This window comes from Ranitomeya variabilis, chromosome 1, assembly GCF_051348905.1.
Source record: "Ranitomeya variabilis isolate aRanVar5 chromosome 1, aRanVar5.hap1, whole genome shotgun sequence".
Lineage (NCBI taxonomy): Eukaryota > Metazoa > Chordata > Amphibia > Anura > Dendrobatidae > Ranitomeya > Ranitomeya variabilis.
In genome coordinates, this window is record NC_135232.1 from 746,513,308 (window position 1) to 746,532,820 (window position 19,513).

The 19,513-nt window shown below is 44.1% G+C and overlaps 1 protein-coding gene across 2 annotated transcripts; it reads left to right on the forward strand.

The window, feature by feature from the left end:
* Positions 1-88: 88 nt before the first annotated feature.
* MAPK1IP1L (mitogen-activated protein kinase 1 interacting protein 1 like) lies at positions 89-18,296 on the forward strand. Of its 2 annotated transcripts, none has more exons than XM_077269965.1 (4): positions 89-319; positions 10,790-10,817; positions 11,143-12,297; positions 17,603-18,296. In XM_077269965.1, the coding sequence occupies exons 2-3, from the start codon at positions 10,794-10,796 to the stop codon at positions 12,250-12,252; spliced, it is 1,134 nt and encodes a 377-aa protein (XP_077126080.1). In that variant the 5' UTR covers positions 89-319; positions 10,790-10,793; the 3' UTR covers positions 12,253-12,297; positions 17,603-18,296. The 2 variants fall into 2 exon arrangements, with proteins under 2 accessions (XP_077126080.1, XP_077126087.1); XM_077269972.1 differs by having other exon boundaries at positions 171-295.
* The last annotated feature ends 1,217 nt before the right edge of the window (positions 18,297-19,513 follow it).

The following is a 19,513-nucleotide window of genomic DNA, read 5'->3' on the forward strand; positions in this document are numbered from 1 at the left end:
AGAAAAGAGCAAACATGTGGCTGTCTGATTGTGGCATTAGTCAGTTGTTGTTGTTTTTTTTTACTTTGGAGCCTGAATGCAGCAAACAGTCCAGTGTTGTCACAATGAGCTGAGCCTTCCCCTCCCACTACATAGAGATCCACTAGAGGAGGGTGTGGGCTGTGACTCAGATTTCCAGCCTTTGAACCTGGGCTGGGTGATGAGAGCAGCTTCCTCTTCCTGGGAGGATCCAGAGAACTTTCTCTCCTGCCTCAGACTCTGCTGCGGACCCCAGGAGACCCTGCTTGTCCTAGAGGTATTCTGTCTGCTGGGCTACAAGGTATACATGGAGGCTGCTGCCTGACCTAACATTGGTGTATCTCCATGCCTTAGATAACTACCCCAGGCTTGGGCGGTGTTATAGAAGTATATGGGAATCGGACAGCGATGACGGTTTACGTAAAGCGGTTGCCAATAAGCGAGCTGTCTGGTATCTCTTATACTGCAGATAATGTTAATAATCATCACTTGTGAGATCTCTATTAACTTGCTTACAATATCTCTTGTTCTCTGTTATCTGCCAGAGTCTGACTTTGCTTAAAGCCAAGTGTACAGTTTCCCTTTATAATTTTTACATTTCCAAGGGCTTTAGGACCCCCGAATGGGTTGTTGTACTCTGTAGCTGTTGCTCGACTACAACTCCCACTATTGACTGCTGCAGGCGTCCATGTTGCCTTCTTGTTGCTGGGCTCCTCCTGCCAACAAAACTGGTAGGTCTAAGACAATCTATGATAAGAATAGGCCTCCTGCTTCTTAATAGTTGCTGGGAGTTGTAGTTTTGTAATAAAAGGAGTGCCGCGGGTTGTAAACCCACTGGGTGTAATATCCCACTGCCATCTGCGATAACATTACATCCATTTAATGGATCTTTCAACTGCTCTGCTTGTTGCGTGGTGCTGGGGTTGGAAGGGTTAAGCAGCGCGGTGACTGGTACGGAGCGGGCAGGTCTGGTAGAACCTGTCATGCTGTATTTACAGTCAGAATTCAGAGTTTTCCTCCAACAATACTAGACTTTTCTCTAGAGATAACGCAGCGGTCCCCTCCCTGCCATCTCTAGGTCAAAGACTGGAAAAGCCTTAGAAATGTCAACTTCCCCTGGACTTTGTCCGGCCTTACACAGCGCTGGATCTATAAGATAAAGGGCGCAATTCATAGGTTTACTCCACTTTTCTGGATTTAAAAGTGTTTTGGCCTCTTCCAATAGGTCGTACTAAAATAAATATAATGTGGACTGCGCTTATCTACAAATGTAATCTAATTTATACAGTGACGTGGTGGAAAATATAGATGAAACCTGCTCAGGCCCTTATAACACATACCACAGTTCATGAGGCACATATACAGCAGAGAAATATAGATTATTAAATATAAGATTTCACTTACTACTTACATTACATGAGTGATATCTACTGTAAATTCTTCAGTAGTTCAGAAACCAGCGAATGATCGCAGCGCACAGTGCGTGTCCTGGAGGGTTCAAAAGTCTCAGTGACACACAGAATGACTGCAGACTCGTTTTAGACAGGACAGTATAGTCCTCCATGCAGTATTACGGGCATCACCTCGTCCTCCATGCAGTATTACGGGCATCACCTCGTCCTCCATGCAGTATTACGGGCATCACCTCGTCCTCCATGCAGTATTACGGGCATCACCTCGTCCTCCATGCAGTATTACGGGCATCACCTCGTCCTCCATGCAGTATTACGGGCATCACCTCGTCCTCCATGCAGTATTACGGGCATCACCTCGTCCTCCATGCAGTATTACGGGCATCACCTCGTCCTCCATGCAGTATTACGGGCATCACCTCGTCCTCCATGCAGTATTACGGGCATCACCTCGTCCTCCATGCAGTATTACGGGCACCGCATAAAAGTCCATTCGTTAAAAAAAATAAATAATCAAATACTTGCCTATCCTCGTCTAAGCTGATCCGGTCTTGCCGCACTGTAGTGACATCATCACTCCCTCTGCGCTGAGACCTCAGAGAATCAGAAGATGCAGTGGGGAACATGGAGAGGTATTTGAAACAGTTTGCGGTGCCTGCACTGGCACTGAGCCCCATAGCGAGCGTGCTGTTGTCCCTGACGACGAGTGGGTGCGTCGGTTGGTGATGCCGGCCCTGAACACAAGGAATGAGATTTCTAGAATCTCATGCGCACACTGATTATTTCTTTCCTTGCAGATTTGAACCTTTTAAAGTGTTTTTTTTTTTTTTTTTTAAAAGGAACCTGTCAACCCCAAAATCGATTCTGGAATGCTGTAGATAAGCCCCCGATGTATCCTAAAAGATGAGAAAAAGAGGTTAGATTATACTCACCCAGGGGCAGTCCCGGTACGATGGGCGTCGCGGTCCGGGGCCTCCCATCTTCTTACAATGACGTCCTCTTCTTGTCTTCACGCTGTGGCTCCGGCACAGGCGTACTTTGTCTGCCCTGTTGAGAGCAAAGTTCTGCAGTGCGCAGGTGCTGGGTCTCCCTGACCTTTTCCAGGCGCCTGCGCACTGCAGTATTTTGCTCTTCCCTCAACAGGACAAAGTACGCCTGTGCCGGAGACGCAGCGTGAAGACAAGAGGAGGACGTCATTGTAAGAAGATGGGAGGCCCCGGACTGGGCCACGACGCCCATTGGATCGGACCGCCCCTGGGTGAGTATAATCTAACCTCTTTTTCTCATCTTTCAGGATACACCGGGGGCTTATCTACAGCATTCCAGAATGTTGTAGATAAGCCCCTGATACTGGTGGGCTCACCTCACCCTCGATTTTGGGGGTGATAGGTTCCCTTTAACCCCTTTCTGCCATTGGACGTAATATTCCGTCCATGTGGGGTGGGCCCTAATTCCCAAGGACGGAATATTACGTCCAGCACGATCGGCCGCGCTCACGGGGGGAGCGCGGCCGGGTGTCAGCTGCCTATCGCAGCTGACATCCGGCACTATGTGCCAGGAGCGGTCACGGACCGCTCCCGGCACATTAACCCCCGGCACACCGCGATCAAACATGATCGCGATGTGCCGGCGGTGCAGGGAAGCATCGCGCAGGGAGGGGGCTCCCTGCGGGCTTCCCTGAGCCCCCCGCAGCAACGCGATGTGATCGCGTTGCTGCGAGGGTCTTACCTCCTTCCCTGCCTGCTCCAGACCCGGATCCAAGATGGCCGCGGATCCGGGTCCTGCAGGGAGGGAGGTGGCTTCACAGAAGCCTGCTCAGAGCAGGCACTGTGAAGCAGCCTGCACTTCTCTCAGATCGGTGATCTGTCAGAGTGCTATGCAAACTGGCAGATCACCGATCTGTATTGTCCCCCCCTGGGGCAAAGTAAAAAAGTAAAAAAAAATTTTTCCAAATGTGTAAAAAAAAAATAAAAAAAAAATTCCAAAATAATGGAAAAAAAAAAAAATATTATTCCCATAAATACATTTCTTTATCTAAATAAAATAAAAAAAACAATAAAAGTACACGTATTTAGTATCGCCGCGTCCGTAACGACCCGACCTATAAAACTGGCCCACTAGTTAACCCCTTCAGTAAACACCGTAAGAAAAAAAAAAAAAAACAGGCAAAAAACAACGCTTTATTATCATACCGCCGAACAAAAAGTGGAATAACACGCGATCAAAAAGACAGATATAAATAACCATGGTACCGCTGAAAGCGTCATCTTGTCCCGCAAATAACGAGCCGCCATACAGCATGATCAGCAAAAAAATAAAAGTTATAGTCCTGAGAATAAAGCGATGCAAAAATAATTATTTTTTCCATAAAATAGTTTTTATCGTATAAAAGCGCCAAATCATAAAAAAAAATAATATAAATGAGGTATCGCTGTAATCGTACTGACCCGAAGAATAAAACTGCTTTATCAATTTTGCCAAACGCGGAACGGTATAAACGCCTCCCCCAAAAGAAATTCATGAATAGCTGGTTTTTGGTCATTCTGCCTCACAAAAATCGGAATAAAAAGCGATCAAAAAATGTGACGTGCCCAAAAATGTTACCAATAAAAACGTCAACTCGTCCCGCAAAAAACAAGACCTCACATGACTCTGTGGACCAAAATATGGAAAATTTATAGCTCTCAATGTGGTAACGCAAAAAATATTTTTTGCAATAAAAAGCGTCTTTCAGTGTGTGACGGCTGCCAATCATAAAAATCCGCTAAAAAACTCGCTATAAAAGTAAATCAAACCCCCCTTCATCACCCCCTTAGTTAGGGAAAAATAAAAAAAATGTATTTATTTCCATTTTCCCATTAGGGCTAGGGTTAGGGTTGGGGCTAGGGTTAAGGCTACAGTTAGGGTTGGGGCTAAACTTACGGTTAGGGTTTAGATTACATTTACGGTTGGGAATAGGGTTGGGATTAGGGTTAGGGGTGTGTCAGGGTTAGAGGTGTGGTTAGGGTTACTGTTGGGATTAGGGTTAGGGGTGTGTTTGGATTAGGGTTTCAGTTATAATTGGGGGTTTTCCACTGTTTCGGCACATCAGGGGCTCTCCAAACGCGACATGGCGTCCGATCTCAATTCCAGCCAATTCTGCGTTGAAAAAGTAAAACAGTGCTCCTTCCCTTCCGAGCTCTCCCGTGTGCCCAAACAGGGGTTTACCCCAACATATGGGGTATCAGCGTACTCAGGACAAATAGGACAACAACCTTTGGGGTCCAATTTCTCCTGTTACCCCTGGGAAAATACAAAACTGTGGGCTAAAAAATAATTTTTGTGGGAAAAAAAAAAGATTTTTTATTTTCACGGCTCTGCGTTATTAACTGTAGTGAAACACTTGGGGGTTCAAAGTTCTTACAACACATCTAGATAAGTTCCTTGGGGGGTCTAGTTTCCAAAATGGGGTCACTTGTGGGGGGTTTCTACTGTTTAGGTACATTAGGGGCTCTGCAAACGCAATGTGACACCTGCAGACCATTCCATCTAAGTCTGCATTCCAAATGACGCTCCTTCCTTTCCGAGCCCTCCCATGCGCCCAAACAGTGGTTCTCCCCACATATGGTGTATCATCGCACTCAGGACAACTTGGACAACAAATTTTGGGGTCCAATTTCTCCTGCTACCCTCGGGAAAATACAAAACTGGGGGCTAAAAAAATAATTTTTGTGGGAAAAAATTTTTGTTTTATTTTTACGGCTCTGCATTATAAACTTCTGTGAAGCCCTTGGTGGGTCAAAGCGCTCAAAACACATCTAGATAAGTTCCTTAGGGGGTCTACTTTCCAAAATGGTGTCACTTGTGGGGGGTTTCAATGTTTAGGCACATCAGTGGCTCTCCAAACGCAACATGGCGTCCCATCTCAATTCCAGTCAATTTTGCATTGAAAAGTGAAATGGCGCTCCTTCGCTTCCGAGCTCTGTCATGCGCCCAAACAGTGGTTTACCCCCACATATGGGGTATCGGCGTACTCAGGACAAATTGTACAACAACTTTTGGGGTCCATTTTCTCCTGTTACCCTTGGTAAAATAAAACAAATTGGAGCTGAAGTAAATTTTTTGTGAAAAAAAGTTAAATGTTCATTTTTATTTAAACATTCCAAAAATTCCTGTGAAGCACCAGAAGGGTTAATAAACTTCTTGAATATGGTTTTGAGCACCTTGAGGGGTGCAGTTTTTAGAATGGTGTCACACTTGGGTATTTTCTATTATATAGACCCCTCAAAATGACTTCAAATGAGATGTGGTCCCTAAAAAAAAAAAAAATGGTGTTGTAAAAATGAGAAATTGCTGGTCAACTTTTAACCCTTATAACTCCCTAACAAAAAAAAATTTTGGTTCCAAAATTGTGCTGATGTAAAGTAGACATGTGGGAAATGTTACTTAAGTATTTTGTGTGACATATCTCTGTGATTTAATTGCATAAAAATTCAAAGTTGGAAAATTGCGAAATTTTCAATATTTTCGCCAAATTTCCATTTTTTTCACAAATAAACGCAGGTACTATCACAGAATTTTTACCACTATCATGAAGTACAATATGTCACGATAAAACAATGTCAGAATCACTGGTATCCGTTGAAGCGTTCCAGAGTTATAACCTCATAAAGGGACAGTGGTCAGAATTGTAAAAATTGGCCCGGTCATTAACGTGCAAACCTCCCTCGGGGGTGAAGGGGTTAAATCCGCAGAATGTGAATTCTAGCAGCGTCTTTCACTCATTAAAATTAATAGGATTTTACTCAGCGTTTTTTCCTGCCAACACTCTGCAAAAAAAATCTGCTGCAAATACTAAACGAGTGCACATATCATGGCAAAAATGTCAGATTGTGGTGGCCAGCCTGATTTGTAAAGTATTGCAGAATATGTTTTTGCTCTAGAAGTAAAATTATTATGGGCAGATGTGGCATATTTCTTCAGATGTGTTGCACTGGAAATCTCAGCTGCCTTGAAAACTTATTGTATTTGTCTTTGGTAGTCCCAGCTGACCTCTGCACGTCCCACCCCTAGACAGGCTTAGTGGGGGAGCCCAGCAGTCAGAATATCCTATATACAGCATGTTCTCAGTGGCTCCCCCTAGTGATGGAATTTGTACTTGCAATATTATTGTGACACAAAGTCGGCGGCTCATGTGGATCAGGCTGGGGTCACACAACCATTTTGATCTCATTTGAGAATCAGTTCGGTTTTTACATGGTGTCGGATCCCCATCTTCTCCTTCTGTCACTGTGAAAATCAAACTGCACTTGGATGTCATAAGAGTGCAGTCTAATTTCTTCCATGGACCCATAGATCTGAATGACCGAGTGCGGTCCAATAATTGGATAAAATTCAATGCTGTCTTTTTTTTTTTTTTTGTGGGGGGTGGGTTTGAGGAACAAATGAGACATGTGCCCGGCTCCAGAGAATAACGTGTACGAGTACTATCTTGCAAAATGGCAGATAGCACCAAGTTTTACAGTCATCAAGTTTTACAGTCATCTGGACAAGCTCTTAAAACGCTCCACTTAGCATGGGCAGCAAACAGGCTGGAAGGAGCCATGATGTCGTGTCTATTTTAACCGTGATAACAGATGCCCCCTCTTTCTTTGTGCAGTACTGAGCCCCCATTTTCGGCCTGGGCACTGTGTGGCCAGGCTGTCTGAGGAGCATCCGCATATAAAAGATTGCTAGCCTCATTTTTCCAAATCGCTTCTAGTTCATGGTTTTGCTTTTGGCAGCCACTTTTGAATCCCCTTCTGATCCCCTACCTATGGACCGAAGCTAAAAGGTGGCACCCACAGAAACCATGCATGGCGCTGTTTAATGAAATCAGTTCTATTAAAGGCTGGAAAACAACAAGACTGATTTCTTCCAAAAAACAGCACCACCCCTGTCCATGGGTTGGGTGTGGAACTGCAGTTCAGCTCCATTGGAGTGAATGAGACCAGCAATACAACACAAAACCTAGACGTGGGTGGCTCTGTACTGGGAAGAAAGCAGCCGTGTTTTTCACATTTTGGACAGGTTTTACATCTGAACCTTCTCTTTAAATGCAGTCTTGTCTTGGTGGTGGTTTCCTTTTATTCTAGCCACATAATGCCTCCTAATCATGTCATGGGATGCAGGAAGATTACTAGTTTGGACACTACCATGTCAATTCATCCTCTGTAGAAACACCAACCATGACCCTGCAGGCTTTGCTCCTACCAGTGCTGAAAAGACCGCAGTGCCCCCTATTGTTAAGTCGTCCTAAAATCTTATCTATGGAGTGTTTAACCAGCCAGCAGATATTGTTGTATAGGGTGTCCATAGGGGAACCTAAAGCTAAGGAAGCAGTGACATCTTGAAACTTAGCACTGAGTCTAGCAGTCATTTTTGTTTTTTCATTAATTTTCTTGGTGACCTAAAAGTTTCTTCCAGTGTCTTCTGTTACTGACGTCACTGCATTTATGCTTAGATCGTTCGTACACACCTGAATATTTGACATTTTGTACAGAACTACACCCAAACCTGACACTCAAACGTTTTGCAAACCACTGGTGAAAGAAGGAAATTTTAGGGTTAGAAGCTAATGGATACAGATGACGATAGAGAGATAAAATATATATATATATATAATTTTTATTTTTTTTTTTCTGTGGTGCAGTGACCCCTGTCACAGGTAGGGGGTGTGCATGATCTCTTCAGAATACGCATGGAGGCGTATTGCTGCCATAGGAATGCATAGTAATCGCAGGCGTAGCTGTGGTGATGAGTCAAAGTCCGGTATTATTGTGAATGGCCGGTATGTGTGTCGCAGAGGAAGACACTCTGCACTTGTCAGCCTGAATTAAGGTTGTTCTGGGACCTATAGTCCCACAAGTAATTCTGTTGTTTTAGAGGGAGGATGGCAGGGCGAGTTTTGAGAGCTGGGCAGGTCAAACTAGCCACACACACCTCCCACATGTGGGGGTGGTTAAAGCTTCATAATGTGACCAGGATGTGGGTCACATGGTTGAGTGTTTGGACCTGAATGGTCTGTACTGTAGGTCCTGGAAGAGGTCAGGTCTGCGTTGCAATCTCCTGTGAGTGGAGGCTTCCTGGAAGCACCTGGAGAGACCGTGGACCTGGACGGTCTGTGTTGGAAGCTCCTGTGAGTGGAGACTTCCTGGAGAGACTGTGGACCTGGACGGTCTGTGTTGGAAGCTCCTGTGAGTGGAGACTTCCTGGAGAGACCGTGGACGGTCTGTGTTGGAAGCTCCTGTGAGTGGAGACTTCCTGGAAGCACCTGGAGAGACCGTGTACCTACAGAGCCTGGGACGGCATCTGTGTTGGCGAAGCCAGGACTGACAAGGAGTCAGTGTGAGGAGCGGAGCTCCTGGAAGGTAACCCCGGACAAGGGGGATTGTAATATTCGGCAGAGAAGTTTATCTTCTGCATGAACAGACTGGTGGTCGTGATATGTTCATATGTGATGAAATAATGGACTATGTGTAAGCCGGTGATGTGCAACCCGGCTTACGATGCGGTTTAAGCTGTATAAAATAAACCATATGGACTGATTTATGTGTGAAAAACCATGCCTGACTACATTAATCCTGTGCCAAACGAGTATCCCCCAACACAAACAGTAGGCGCAACTCCACAAAAAAATAAATAAAAATCATTTACTGTTCAAAAGTTTAGGGTCACCCAGACAATTTTGTGTTTTCCATGAAAACTCATACTTTTATTAATCAAATTGGTTGCCAAAGAATTGAAAATCTAGTCCAGACATTGACAAGGTTCAAAAAGAAAAAGAAATTTGTATTTGAAATAATCTTCTCCTTCAAGCTTTGCTTTTGTCAAAGAATGCTACCTTTGCAGCAATTACAGCATTGCAGACCTTTGGCATTCTAGCAGTTCATTTGCTGAGGTAATCTGGCCAAATTTCCCCCCATGCTTCCAGAAGCCCCTCCCACAAGTTGGTTTGGCTTGATGGGCACTTTTTGCTCACCATACAGTTAAGCTGCTCCCACAACAGCTCAATGGGGTTGAGATCTGGTGACGGCGCTGGCCGCTCCATTACAGATAGAATACCAGCTGCCTGCTTCTTCCCTAAATAGTTCTCGCATAATTTGGAGGTGTGCATTGGGTCATTGTCCTGTTGTAGGGTGAAATTGGCTCCAATCAAGCGCTGTCCACAGGGTATGGCATGGCGTTGCAAAATGGAGTGATAGCCTTCCTTATTCAATATCCCTTTTACCTTGTACAAATCTCTCACTTTACCAGCATCAAGCAACCCCAGACCATCACATTACCTCCACCATGCTTGACAGATGGCGTCAGACTCTTCCAGCATCTTTTCAGTTGTTCTGCAGCTCACAAATGTTCTTCTGTGTGATCCAAACGTCTCAAACTTGGATTCGTCTGTCCATAACACTTTTTCCCCAATGTTGTTTTGCCCATATTAATCTTTTCCTTTTATTAGGCAGTCTCAGATATGGCTTTTTCTTTGCCACTCTGCCCTGAAGGCCAGCATCCCGGAGTCGCCTCTTCACTGTAGACGTTGACACTGGCGTTTTGCGTGTACTATTTAATGAAGCTGCCAGTTGAGGACCTGTGAGGCGTCGATTTCTCAAAGTACAGACTCTAATGTACTTGTTTTGTTGCTCAGTTGTGCAGCGGGGCTTCCCACTTCTCTTTCTACTCTGGTTAGAGCCTGTTTGTGCTCTCCTCTGAAGGGAGTAGTACACACCATTGTAGGAAATCTTCAGTTTCTTGGCAATTTCTTGAATGGCATAGCCTTAATTTCTAAGAACAAAAATAGACGTTTCACATGAAAGTTCATTTTTATTTATTTATTTTATTTTTTTTTTTTTGTGGCCATTTTGAGAGTTTAATGGAACAAACAAATGTAATGCTCCAGTTTCTCAACTAGCTCAAAGGAAGGTCGGGTTTATAGGTTCTTATCAGCCAAACCGTTTTCAGCTGTGCTAACATACTTGCATAAGGGTTTTCAAGGGTATTCTAACCATCCATTAGCCTTCTTACACAGTTAGCAAACACAAAGTACCATAAGAACACTGGAGTGATGGTTGTTGGAAATAGTCCTCTATACACCTATGAACATATTGCATTACAAACCAGACGACTGCAGATAGAATAGTCATATACCACATTAACAATGTATAGAGTGTATTTCTGAATCATGTAATGTTAGCTTCATTGGATTGGAAAAAACTGTGCTTTCCTTTCAACAATAAGGACATTTCTAAGTGACCCTAAACTTTTGAACGGTAGTGTTATTATACAAAGTAAAATGTCAGAGTAAAACTTATCAATGATATTTTGTCTCTTTTCCTTGTGTCTTTCAGCACAATGTCTGGAACAGATGACTTTTCGGTAAGTGAAATAACAGATACAAAATTATTGTCTCATCCCTTAGTAAAGAAGCTGCCATCTTTCTTGACATTTTATAGACTTTATGACCCAATATCCCAAAATAAATGTGTATTTTATTTTAAATACAGCTCCTTTAACATTAGTTACTGGTCCGGGAGTCAGGAATGCCCTGAAGAAATGGTGGGCTGGTGTTGGGTACTTGGCCTTAAAAAAAAAAACAAAAACAAAAAAACAAACATTGAGAAGCACAGAAGTGATTGATTGGCAGTGATATTGTACTTGGTGTTTGCTTTATGTAACTCTTATGTCTTATTTCTCTGTATAGTTGTCAGATGCTTTATCGGATAATGCTGCAAAATCTCAGAAAATAAGCAACCCACAGAATAGTCACCAACCTGGTGGCTGGTCTGGATCAAACCCTTGGGGTGCAAATCCAAGTGCTCCTTCTGCCCCTGGTTTCACACCTTATGGACAAGGTCAAGGGGGTGGACCATATTCTAGTGGTGGATCTCAGCCATCTGCACCAACGCACCCATACCCATCTGGTCCACAGCCTGGAGCACCTTCACAACCTTATCCATCTGGACCTCAGCCAGGAGCCCCAACGCACCCATATTCATCTGGTCCACAGCCTGGAGCACCCTCACAACCATATCCATCTGGACCTCAGCCAGGAGCCCCAACGCATCCATATCCATCTGGTCCACAGCCAGGAGCACCTTCGCAACCATATCCATCTGCACCTCAGCCAGGAGCACCATCACAACCATATCCAGCTGGAGCACCATCACAGCCATACCCATCTGGACCTCAGCCAGGAGCACCAAGTGCACCTTCAGGCCCTGCTGGGCCTTACTCAGGCGTTGCACCTGGACAACAGCCTTCTGCACCAAATGCCCCATATTCTTCAGGACCTACTGGGCCATATCCAGGAGCTCCTGCTGGACAGCAACCAACTGCACCAAATGCACCATTCTCTTCACAACCTACTGGCCCTTATGCAGGAGTGCCCACTGGGCCACAACCAGGGGCTTCCTCTGGGCAATATCCTAATGCACCTGGGCAATACCCCGCAGCTCAGTATCCTTCAGGGCCTGCTGGTCCCTATTCCAATCCATCTGGAGCACCAAGTCAGCCTTATCCAAGTGCTCCAGGACAAGGTCCCTCCGCAGGAGGGCCTTATTCTTCTCCTTATGGTCAGTCAGGTCCTGCAGGTCCTGGTCAGGGTGGGTCTTGGGGTTCTAATCAATGGGGATCACAGGGTGGTCAATATCCAACAAACCAAAATTTGCCATACCCAGCCTCCAGTCAATTTCCTACTCCTGGTGCTGCATCATCTGTACCATGGGGTGCTGTGCCTCCTGGTCAGTGGGGGCCATCTGCTCCATATTCTGGAGCCCCTGGATCATACCCTAATCCAGGCTCATATCAGTGAAGCTGTCTGTCCCAGTGGCTGCCTCCAGACCCAGAAATCCATCTAGTGAGTATATCGTCCTTACGACCTCCGTTTTGCAGGAATAAGTGTAGATCGAAATGTACATGTTGTGGCTTGTAAGAATTGTAAGTGGCCAAAATGTTTATCCATGGGAAATGCAAATATCTCCTAAAATTGACTTGTGAAGAGCTGACACCTCCTCTATATACTGCACCGCACGGGACACCTCCTCAAAAGTTTACATACCCCGGCAGAATTTTTGCTTTCTTGGCCTTTTTTTAGAGGATATGATTAACACCAAAACATTCTCTCCACTTATGGTTAGTCGTTGGGTGAAGCCATTTATTGTCAAACTACTGTGTTTTCTCTTTTTAAATCATAGTGACAACCCAAAACATCCAAATGACCCTGATCAAAAGTTTACATACCCCATTTCTTAATACCGTGTATTGCCCCCTCTAAATCAATGACAGCTTGAAATCTTTTGTGGTAGTTGTGGATGAGGTTCTTTATTTTCTCAGCTGGTAAAGCTGCCCACTCTTCTTGGCAAAAAAAGTCTCCAGTTCCTGTAAATTCCTGGGCTGTCAAGCATGAACTGCGCACTTGAGATCTCCCCAGAGTGGCTCAATGATATTGAGGTCAGGAGACTGAGATGGCCACTCCAGAACCTTCACTTTGGTCTGCTGTAGCCAATGACAGGTTGACTTGGCCTTGTACTTTGGATTGTTGTCATGTTGGAACGTCCAAGTATGTCCCATGCGCAGCTTTCGGGCTGATGATTGCAAATTTACCTCCAGTATTTGTTGATAACGTGCTGCATTCATCTTTCCTTCAACTTTGACCAAGTTTCCTGTGCCTTTGTAGCTCACACATCCCCAAAACATCAGCGATCCACCTCCATGCTTTACAGTAGGAATGGTGTTCCTTTCATCATAGGCCTTGATGACCTCTTACGGTTGTGGCCAAAAAGTTCAATTTTAGCCTCGTCCCTCCAAATTACTTGTTCCAGAAGTTTTGAGGCTTGTGTCTGTGCTATTTTGCATATTGTAGGTGAGATACTTTGTGGCATTTGCTCAGTAATGGCTTTCTTCTGTCGACTTGACCACACAGCCCAGTTTTCTTCAAGTGCCTCCTTATTGTGAATCTTGAAGCGGCCACACCGCTAGTTTTCAGAGAGTCCAGTATTTTAGCTGATGTTGTTTGTGGGTTTTTCTTTGCATCCAGAACAATTTTTCTGGCAGTTGTGGATGACCTTTTTGTTGGTCTACCTCCACCGTGGTTTTGATTTTACAGAGCCCCTGATTATCCATTTGTTAACCACAGTTTGAACGTAGCTGACTGGCATGATCAATTCCTTGGATATCTTTTTGTATCCCTTGTTTTATACAGTTCGCCTACCTTTTCACGTAGATCCATTGACAATTATTTTGCTTTCCCTATGGCCGGGATCACACTTGAGAAATACGTCCGAGTCTCGCATGGTAATACCCGGCATTGCCGCCGTCTCTGTGGAGCGGAGCGTGCGGCAGCATGTATTGCTATGCGGCCGCACTCTCCGCTCCTGAGAGATGGCGGCAATGCTGGATATTACCACGCGAGACTCGGACGTATTTCTCGCATGTGTGATCCCGGCCTATGACTCACAATCCAGAAAGATTAACCCCTTCATGACTCAGCCTATTTTGACCTTAATGACCTTGCCATTTTTTGCAATTCTGACCAGTGTCCCTTTGAGGTAATAACTCAAGAACGCTTCAACGGATCCTAGCGATTCTGAGATTGTTTTTTCGTTACATATTGAGCTTCATGTTAATGGTAAATTTAGGTCGATAATTTTTGCGTTTATATGTGAAAAAATGGAAATTTGGCGGAAAGTTTGAAAATTTTGCAATTTTCAAATTTTGAATTTTTACTCTGTTAAACCAGAGTTATGTGACACAAAATAGTTAATAAATAACATTTTTCACATGTCTACTTTACATCAGCATAATTTTGGAAACAAATTTTTTTTTCGCTAGGAAGTTATAAGGGGTAAAATTTGACCAGCGATTTCTCATTTTTAAAACAAAATTTACAAAACCATTTTTTTTTTTAGGGACCACTTCACATTTGAAGTCAGTTTGAGGGGTCTATATGGCTGAAAATACCCAAAAGTGACACCATTCTAAAAACTGCACCCCTCAAGGTGCTCAAAACCACATTCAAGAAGTTTGTTAACCCTTCAGGTGTTTCACAGCAGCAGAAGCAACATGGAAGGAAAAAATGAACATTTAACTTTTTAGTCACAAAAATGAACTTTTAGCAACAATTGTTTTATTTTCCCAAGGGTAAAAGGAAAAACTGGACCCCGAAAGTTGTTGTACAATTTGTCCTGAGTACGCCGATACCCCATATGTGGGTGGGAATCACTGTTTGGGCGCACGACAGGGCTCGGAATGGAAGGAGCGCCATTTGACTTTTTGAATGAAAAATTGGCTCTACTCTTTAGCTGACACTGTCGCGTTTGGAGAGCCCCTGTGTGCCTAAAGATTGGAGCTCACCCACAAGTGACCCCATTTTGGAAACTAAACCCCCCAAGGAACTTATCTAGATGCATAGTGAGCACTTTGAACCCCCAGGTGCTTCACAAATTGATCCGTAAAAATGAAAAAGTACTTTTTTTTTTTTTTTCACAAAATTCCTTTAGCCTCAATTTTTTCATTTTCTCAAGGGCTACAGGATAAAATGGATCATAAAATGTGTTGGGAAATTTCTCTTGAGTACACCAATACCTCACATGTGGGGATAATCCACTGTTTGGGCACACGGCAAGGCTCGGAAGGGAAGGAGCGCCATTTGACTTTTTGAATGAAAAATTAGCTCCAATCGTTAGTGGTCACTATGTCTTGTTTGGAGAGCCCCTGTGTGCCTAAACATTTGAACTCCCCCACAACTGACACCATTTTAGAAACTAGACCCCCCCCAAGGAACTCATCTAGATGTGTGATGAGCACTTTGGTCCCCCAAGTGCTTCACAGAAGTTTATAACGCAGAGCCATGAAAATAAAAAATCATTTTTTGTTCCTCAAAAATTATTTTTTAGTCCACAATTTTTTATTTTCACAAGGGTAGCAGGAGAAATTGGACCCCAAAAGTTGTTGTCCAGTTTGTCCTGAGTACGCTGATACCCCATATGTGGGTGGGAATCACTGTTTGGGCGCACGACAGGGCTCGGAATGGAAGGAGCGCCATTTGACTTTTTGAATGAAAAATTAGTTGTTTTTTTTTTTGTGCGGATTTCACCTGCGGATTCCTATTGAGGAACGGGTGTAAAACGCTGCGGAATCCACACAAAAAATTGACATGCTGCGGAAAATACAACGCAGCGTTTCCGCACGGTATTTTCCGCACCATGGGCACAGAGGATTTGGTTTTCCATAGGTTTACATGGTACTGTAAGCGTGATCCACAGCCAAATCCGCACCGTGTGCACATAGCCTAATTCTAACCCTAACCCTAATTGCAACCCTAGCCCTAACCTCAGCCCTAACCTCAGCCCTAACCCTAGTTCTAACCCTGGTTCTAACCCTAACCCTAGTGGAAAAATAAAAATAAATATTTTATTTATTTCATTATTTTCCCTACCTATGGGGGTGATAAGGGGGGCTTTATTAACTATTTTTTTTATTTTGATCACTGTAATAGGTTATCACAGAGATCAAAATGTACCTGTAATGAATCTGCCGGCCGGCAGATTCGGCGGGCGCACTGCGCATGAGCCTGCCATTTTGGAAGATGGTGGCGCCCATCCTAGATGCAGGACGAACACCTGGAGGGACCCCGGGACTCCGGAGGTACGGGGGGTGGGCTCGGACAGCAGGTGGGCGCCGGACAGAATGGAGGGGAGAGGAAGGCAGCGGAGCACAGAACAGAGGGGAGGAAAGACCAACAGCGCCGGCAGATCGCCGCTGTCAGACGGTGGAGGGGGCAGATTGCAGTCTCCAGTCATGGCCGATGATATTACAGCATCGGCCATGGCTGGATTGTAATATTTCACCAAGTTTCATAGGTGAAATATTACAAATTGCTCTGATTGACTGTTTCACTTTCAACAGTCAATCAGAGCGATCGTAGCCATGTGGGGGGCAAAGCCACCCCCCCTGGGCTGAAGCACCACTCCTGTCCCTGCAGGTTGGGTGAAATTGGAGTTAACCCTTTCACCCGATCTGCAGGGACGCGCTCCCTCCATGACGCCACATAGGCGTCACAGGTCGGATTGGCACCGACTTTCATGACGCCTACGTGGCGTCACAGGTCGGGAAGGGGTTAAGTCTGTCTGGATCCCAGAAGCTCACTCAGCTTGTATGCACACACACTCTGATTACAAGCAAACAGGTCACAGGTGAGGATGTTACCTTTAGTAACCATTCAAACCCATTTGTGTCAACTTCTGTGCATGTTATCAGGCCCAAATCACCAGGGTATGTGAACTTTTGATCAGGGTCATTTGGATGTTTTGGGTTGTCATTATGATTGAAAAAGAAAAAAACACAGTAGATTGACAATAAATGGCTTCACCCAACCACTAACCATGAGTGGAGAAAGTTTGGGTGTTACCATTCATATTCTCTGAAAAAAGGCCAAGAAAGCAAAAATTCTGCAGGGGGTATGTAAACTTTTGCTCACAATTGTATTTACTACACTGCATGGGACACCTCCTCTATATACTACACCACACAGGAGAGCTGACCGATCCTGTATGATTTATGACCACATCAAAGCTGTACATTTATCTGGTCATGAATCAGCTTGGAAAATGGTCTACAAGAAGAATGCTAAGGACTAAAGTGGTTGTCTGACCTTAGGCTACAAGTCTGTAGTGATTGTATGGGACTGCAGACTTGGGACTCCCTGCACCGTGTGCACTGCATTCTATGAGGTTTCTTTGGCGGCAGGCACATGACATCAAGTATGTGATTTGCACCTCGTGCTGACTAGATAGATGCAGCCTCACTCAGTGCAAGTGAATTAAGTGAGGCCGGATAAGTCTGAATGTTGCTGGAAGTATGCAAATCGCATACTTGTGGCCACATGACTGCCGGCCCCGGAGAATCCTCGCAGCACGCAAGGCCAGACAACCCCTTTAAGGTCTCTATCAGGCATGCTCACTGGTATCATATTTTGCATGCTATGTTCCATGATACTTGAATGATGAAGACACCGGCCAACATTTTTAATGAAACACTATTACAAAGATGCTTTATTTAAATCCAAGATACGGTACATGCTTTTAGGTCAAAAGTAAAAATGTCCCTGAGTCCATGTCACTTAACACTTTTTTTTTTTTTTTTTTTTTCTTAATCTTCCTTAGATTTCCCTGTATTGAAGAAAACCTCTCACCCATAAATCCTAAATCAATGAAGGCTATGAATCAGACTGCATCAGATCCGCGTTACCGTTCTCCTGTGTGCCAAAATTTGGAAGCTATGGACTCTCCTCTGTATTCGTACTATATACCATTTTCCCCAATTCATCAAGTCTGGCCTTTAGCACGCCGATCTGGATAAAGTGTGCTTTAGTAAGATGCGCCAAATTCGTTCCCAGGTTTCTGCCTCTATTTGCTGCATTTTTCCTCCGCCGTGCGTCCTCCCTGACTATACAACTGCTGTAATTCATGCCACTTTTGTGGAGTAAATTATTGGCATTTGTTGCACCTCCCTGATGAGCTCTTTCCACTTTCTTAAAAAGTTGTCAGAGCTGGCCAGGATTGTCGTAAAACTTTCAAAAGTGTCCAAAGTTGTCCAACATTTCGCAGTGTTTTATTTGATGAGTCGGAGCGACGGCTTTTCCTTTTCTACAGATACAAGGAATATATATTTGTATACAAAGATTCTTCTTAAGCTACACTTTTTTTTTGTATACTTTTTCTGGGTGATCTTTTTTATATTAACAGTGAATATTCTGATTGCTTAAAGGAGAATTCCCCCAAATTTCCAGTTGTTTAGTATTGGTGGGGGTTCATACACTATTAATAAATAAATAAAATAAAAAATCTTTAATTTAGATATTTGACCAAAATTTAGGCATTCTCCTTTCATTTTGATCAAATGTTTCACTGCTGTTTAATCAACTTTAAACCCTGAAAACCAAACACAATCTTCAGTAGGGTATATCCACTTTCACTTTAAATTTGTATTATTTGAAAAACAATGCTATCAAATAATTTTCTCCCTACAGGAACACTTTACTTTAGACGATTCCTTTTTTGTTAGAGGGGTCTATTGTCAGACAGACCACAGATTGTCCTGTTGCTGGGACCGCCAGGCATCTAGTACAAAACCCAGACGCAAGTGTAGAATTTCTCTACAGCGCCACCCCAGGGGAGATAAAGAATTACATTGTTCCTATTCACACTATTGGGCTGTCCCTGTAATGTTTTCTACTGGGCGATGGATCCTGGACCCTCCTTGGGTTTTATTATGACATTTGACAATCCTTATAACGATCTCTTTATAGATTCCATTCTCATGATAATTTAATAACGGATGGAAGGCAAAGGGATTTCTGTATTGCTGTAAAAAAAAAATATGCTGGAAGTTAATTGGGTCTGATGTAGGTTAATTAGTACTCTCTGCAAAATTGGATCTGCAATAGCCATCGTAGCTCCTTTATAAACGGTCACTGGTTTTAAAACATCCTTAAAGGAACTGTCTGGGATAAGAAAGTAAATCCTCTGTCTTCAAGAATGGAGGGATTTTTAATAGAATTGTTTCCTGCTTGGTGCCTAGATTATTGGCCACCCCTGCCGTCTGAACATGGGCAGGGGGTCAATGGTCTTAGTGAGCGATGCAGTGCCGCTGGCTGGAGCGCTCTGTTCACTCCACATCCAACCAGTGTCAATTGTCTGTCATCGTCTGATCCTACAGAGAAGAAGCTTTATCCACCTGTAGCCTCAGAGAGGGTCCAGTCCGGAGAGGCGGCGCACAGTGTCTGCTGGTGTGAACTGTCAGTCAAGCATTAGCACACGCCTCCCCAGAAAGCGGGAAGAGAAGAGATCCCCCCTTGGGACATGTGCACACACAGTCTATGTGCTAATTATTTTGGGAACAGAAACTTGAGTCGAAACGCCCACGTTTTTGAGTAGTTTTAAACGTGTTTTTTAGGAGAACTCCTCTAGTTTCCTCACATACCCCTAATGGGTGAGAGTTAGTGATGAGCGAGTGTGCTCCGATAAGGTTGTTGTCATGCTCGGGTGCTAATGGAGCATCTCGGCGTTCTCGAA

Coding starts and splice junctions, on each gene's coding strand:
- MAPK1IP1L (XM_077269965.1), top strand. CDS start 10,794: ATGTCTGGAACAGATGACTTTTCG. Junction 10,818..11,142: donor CTGGAACAGATGACTTTTCG/GTAAGTGAAATA, acceptor TTCTCTGTATAG/TTGTCAGATGCTTTATCGGA.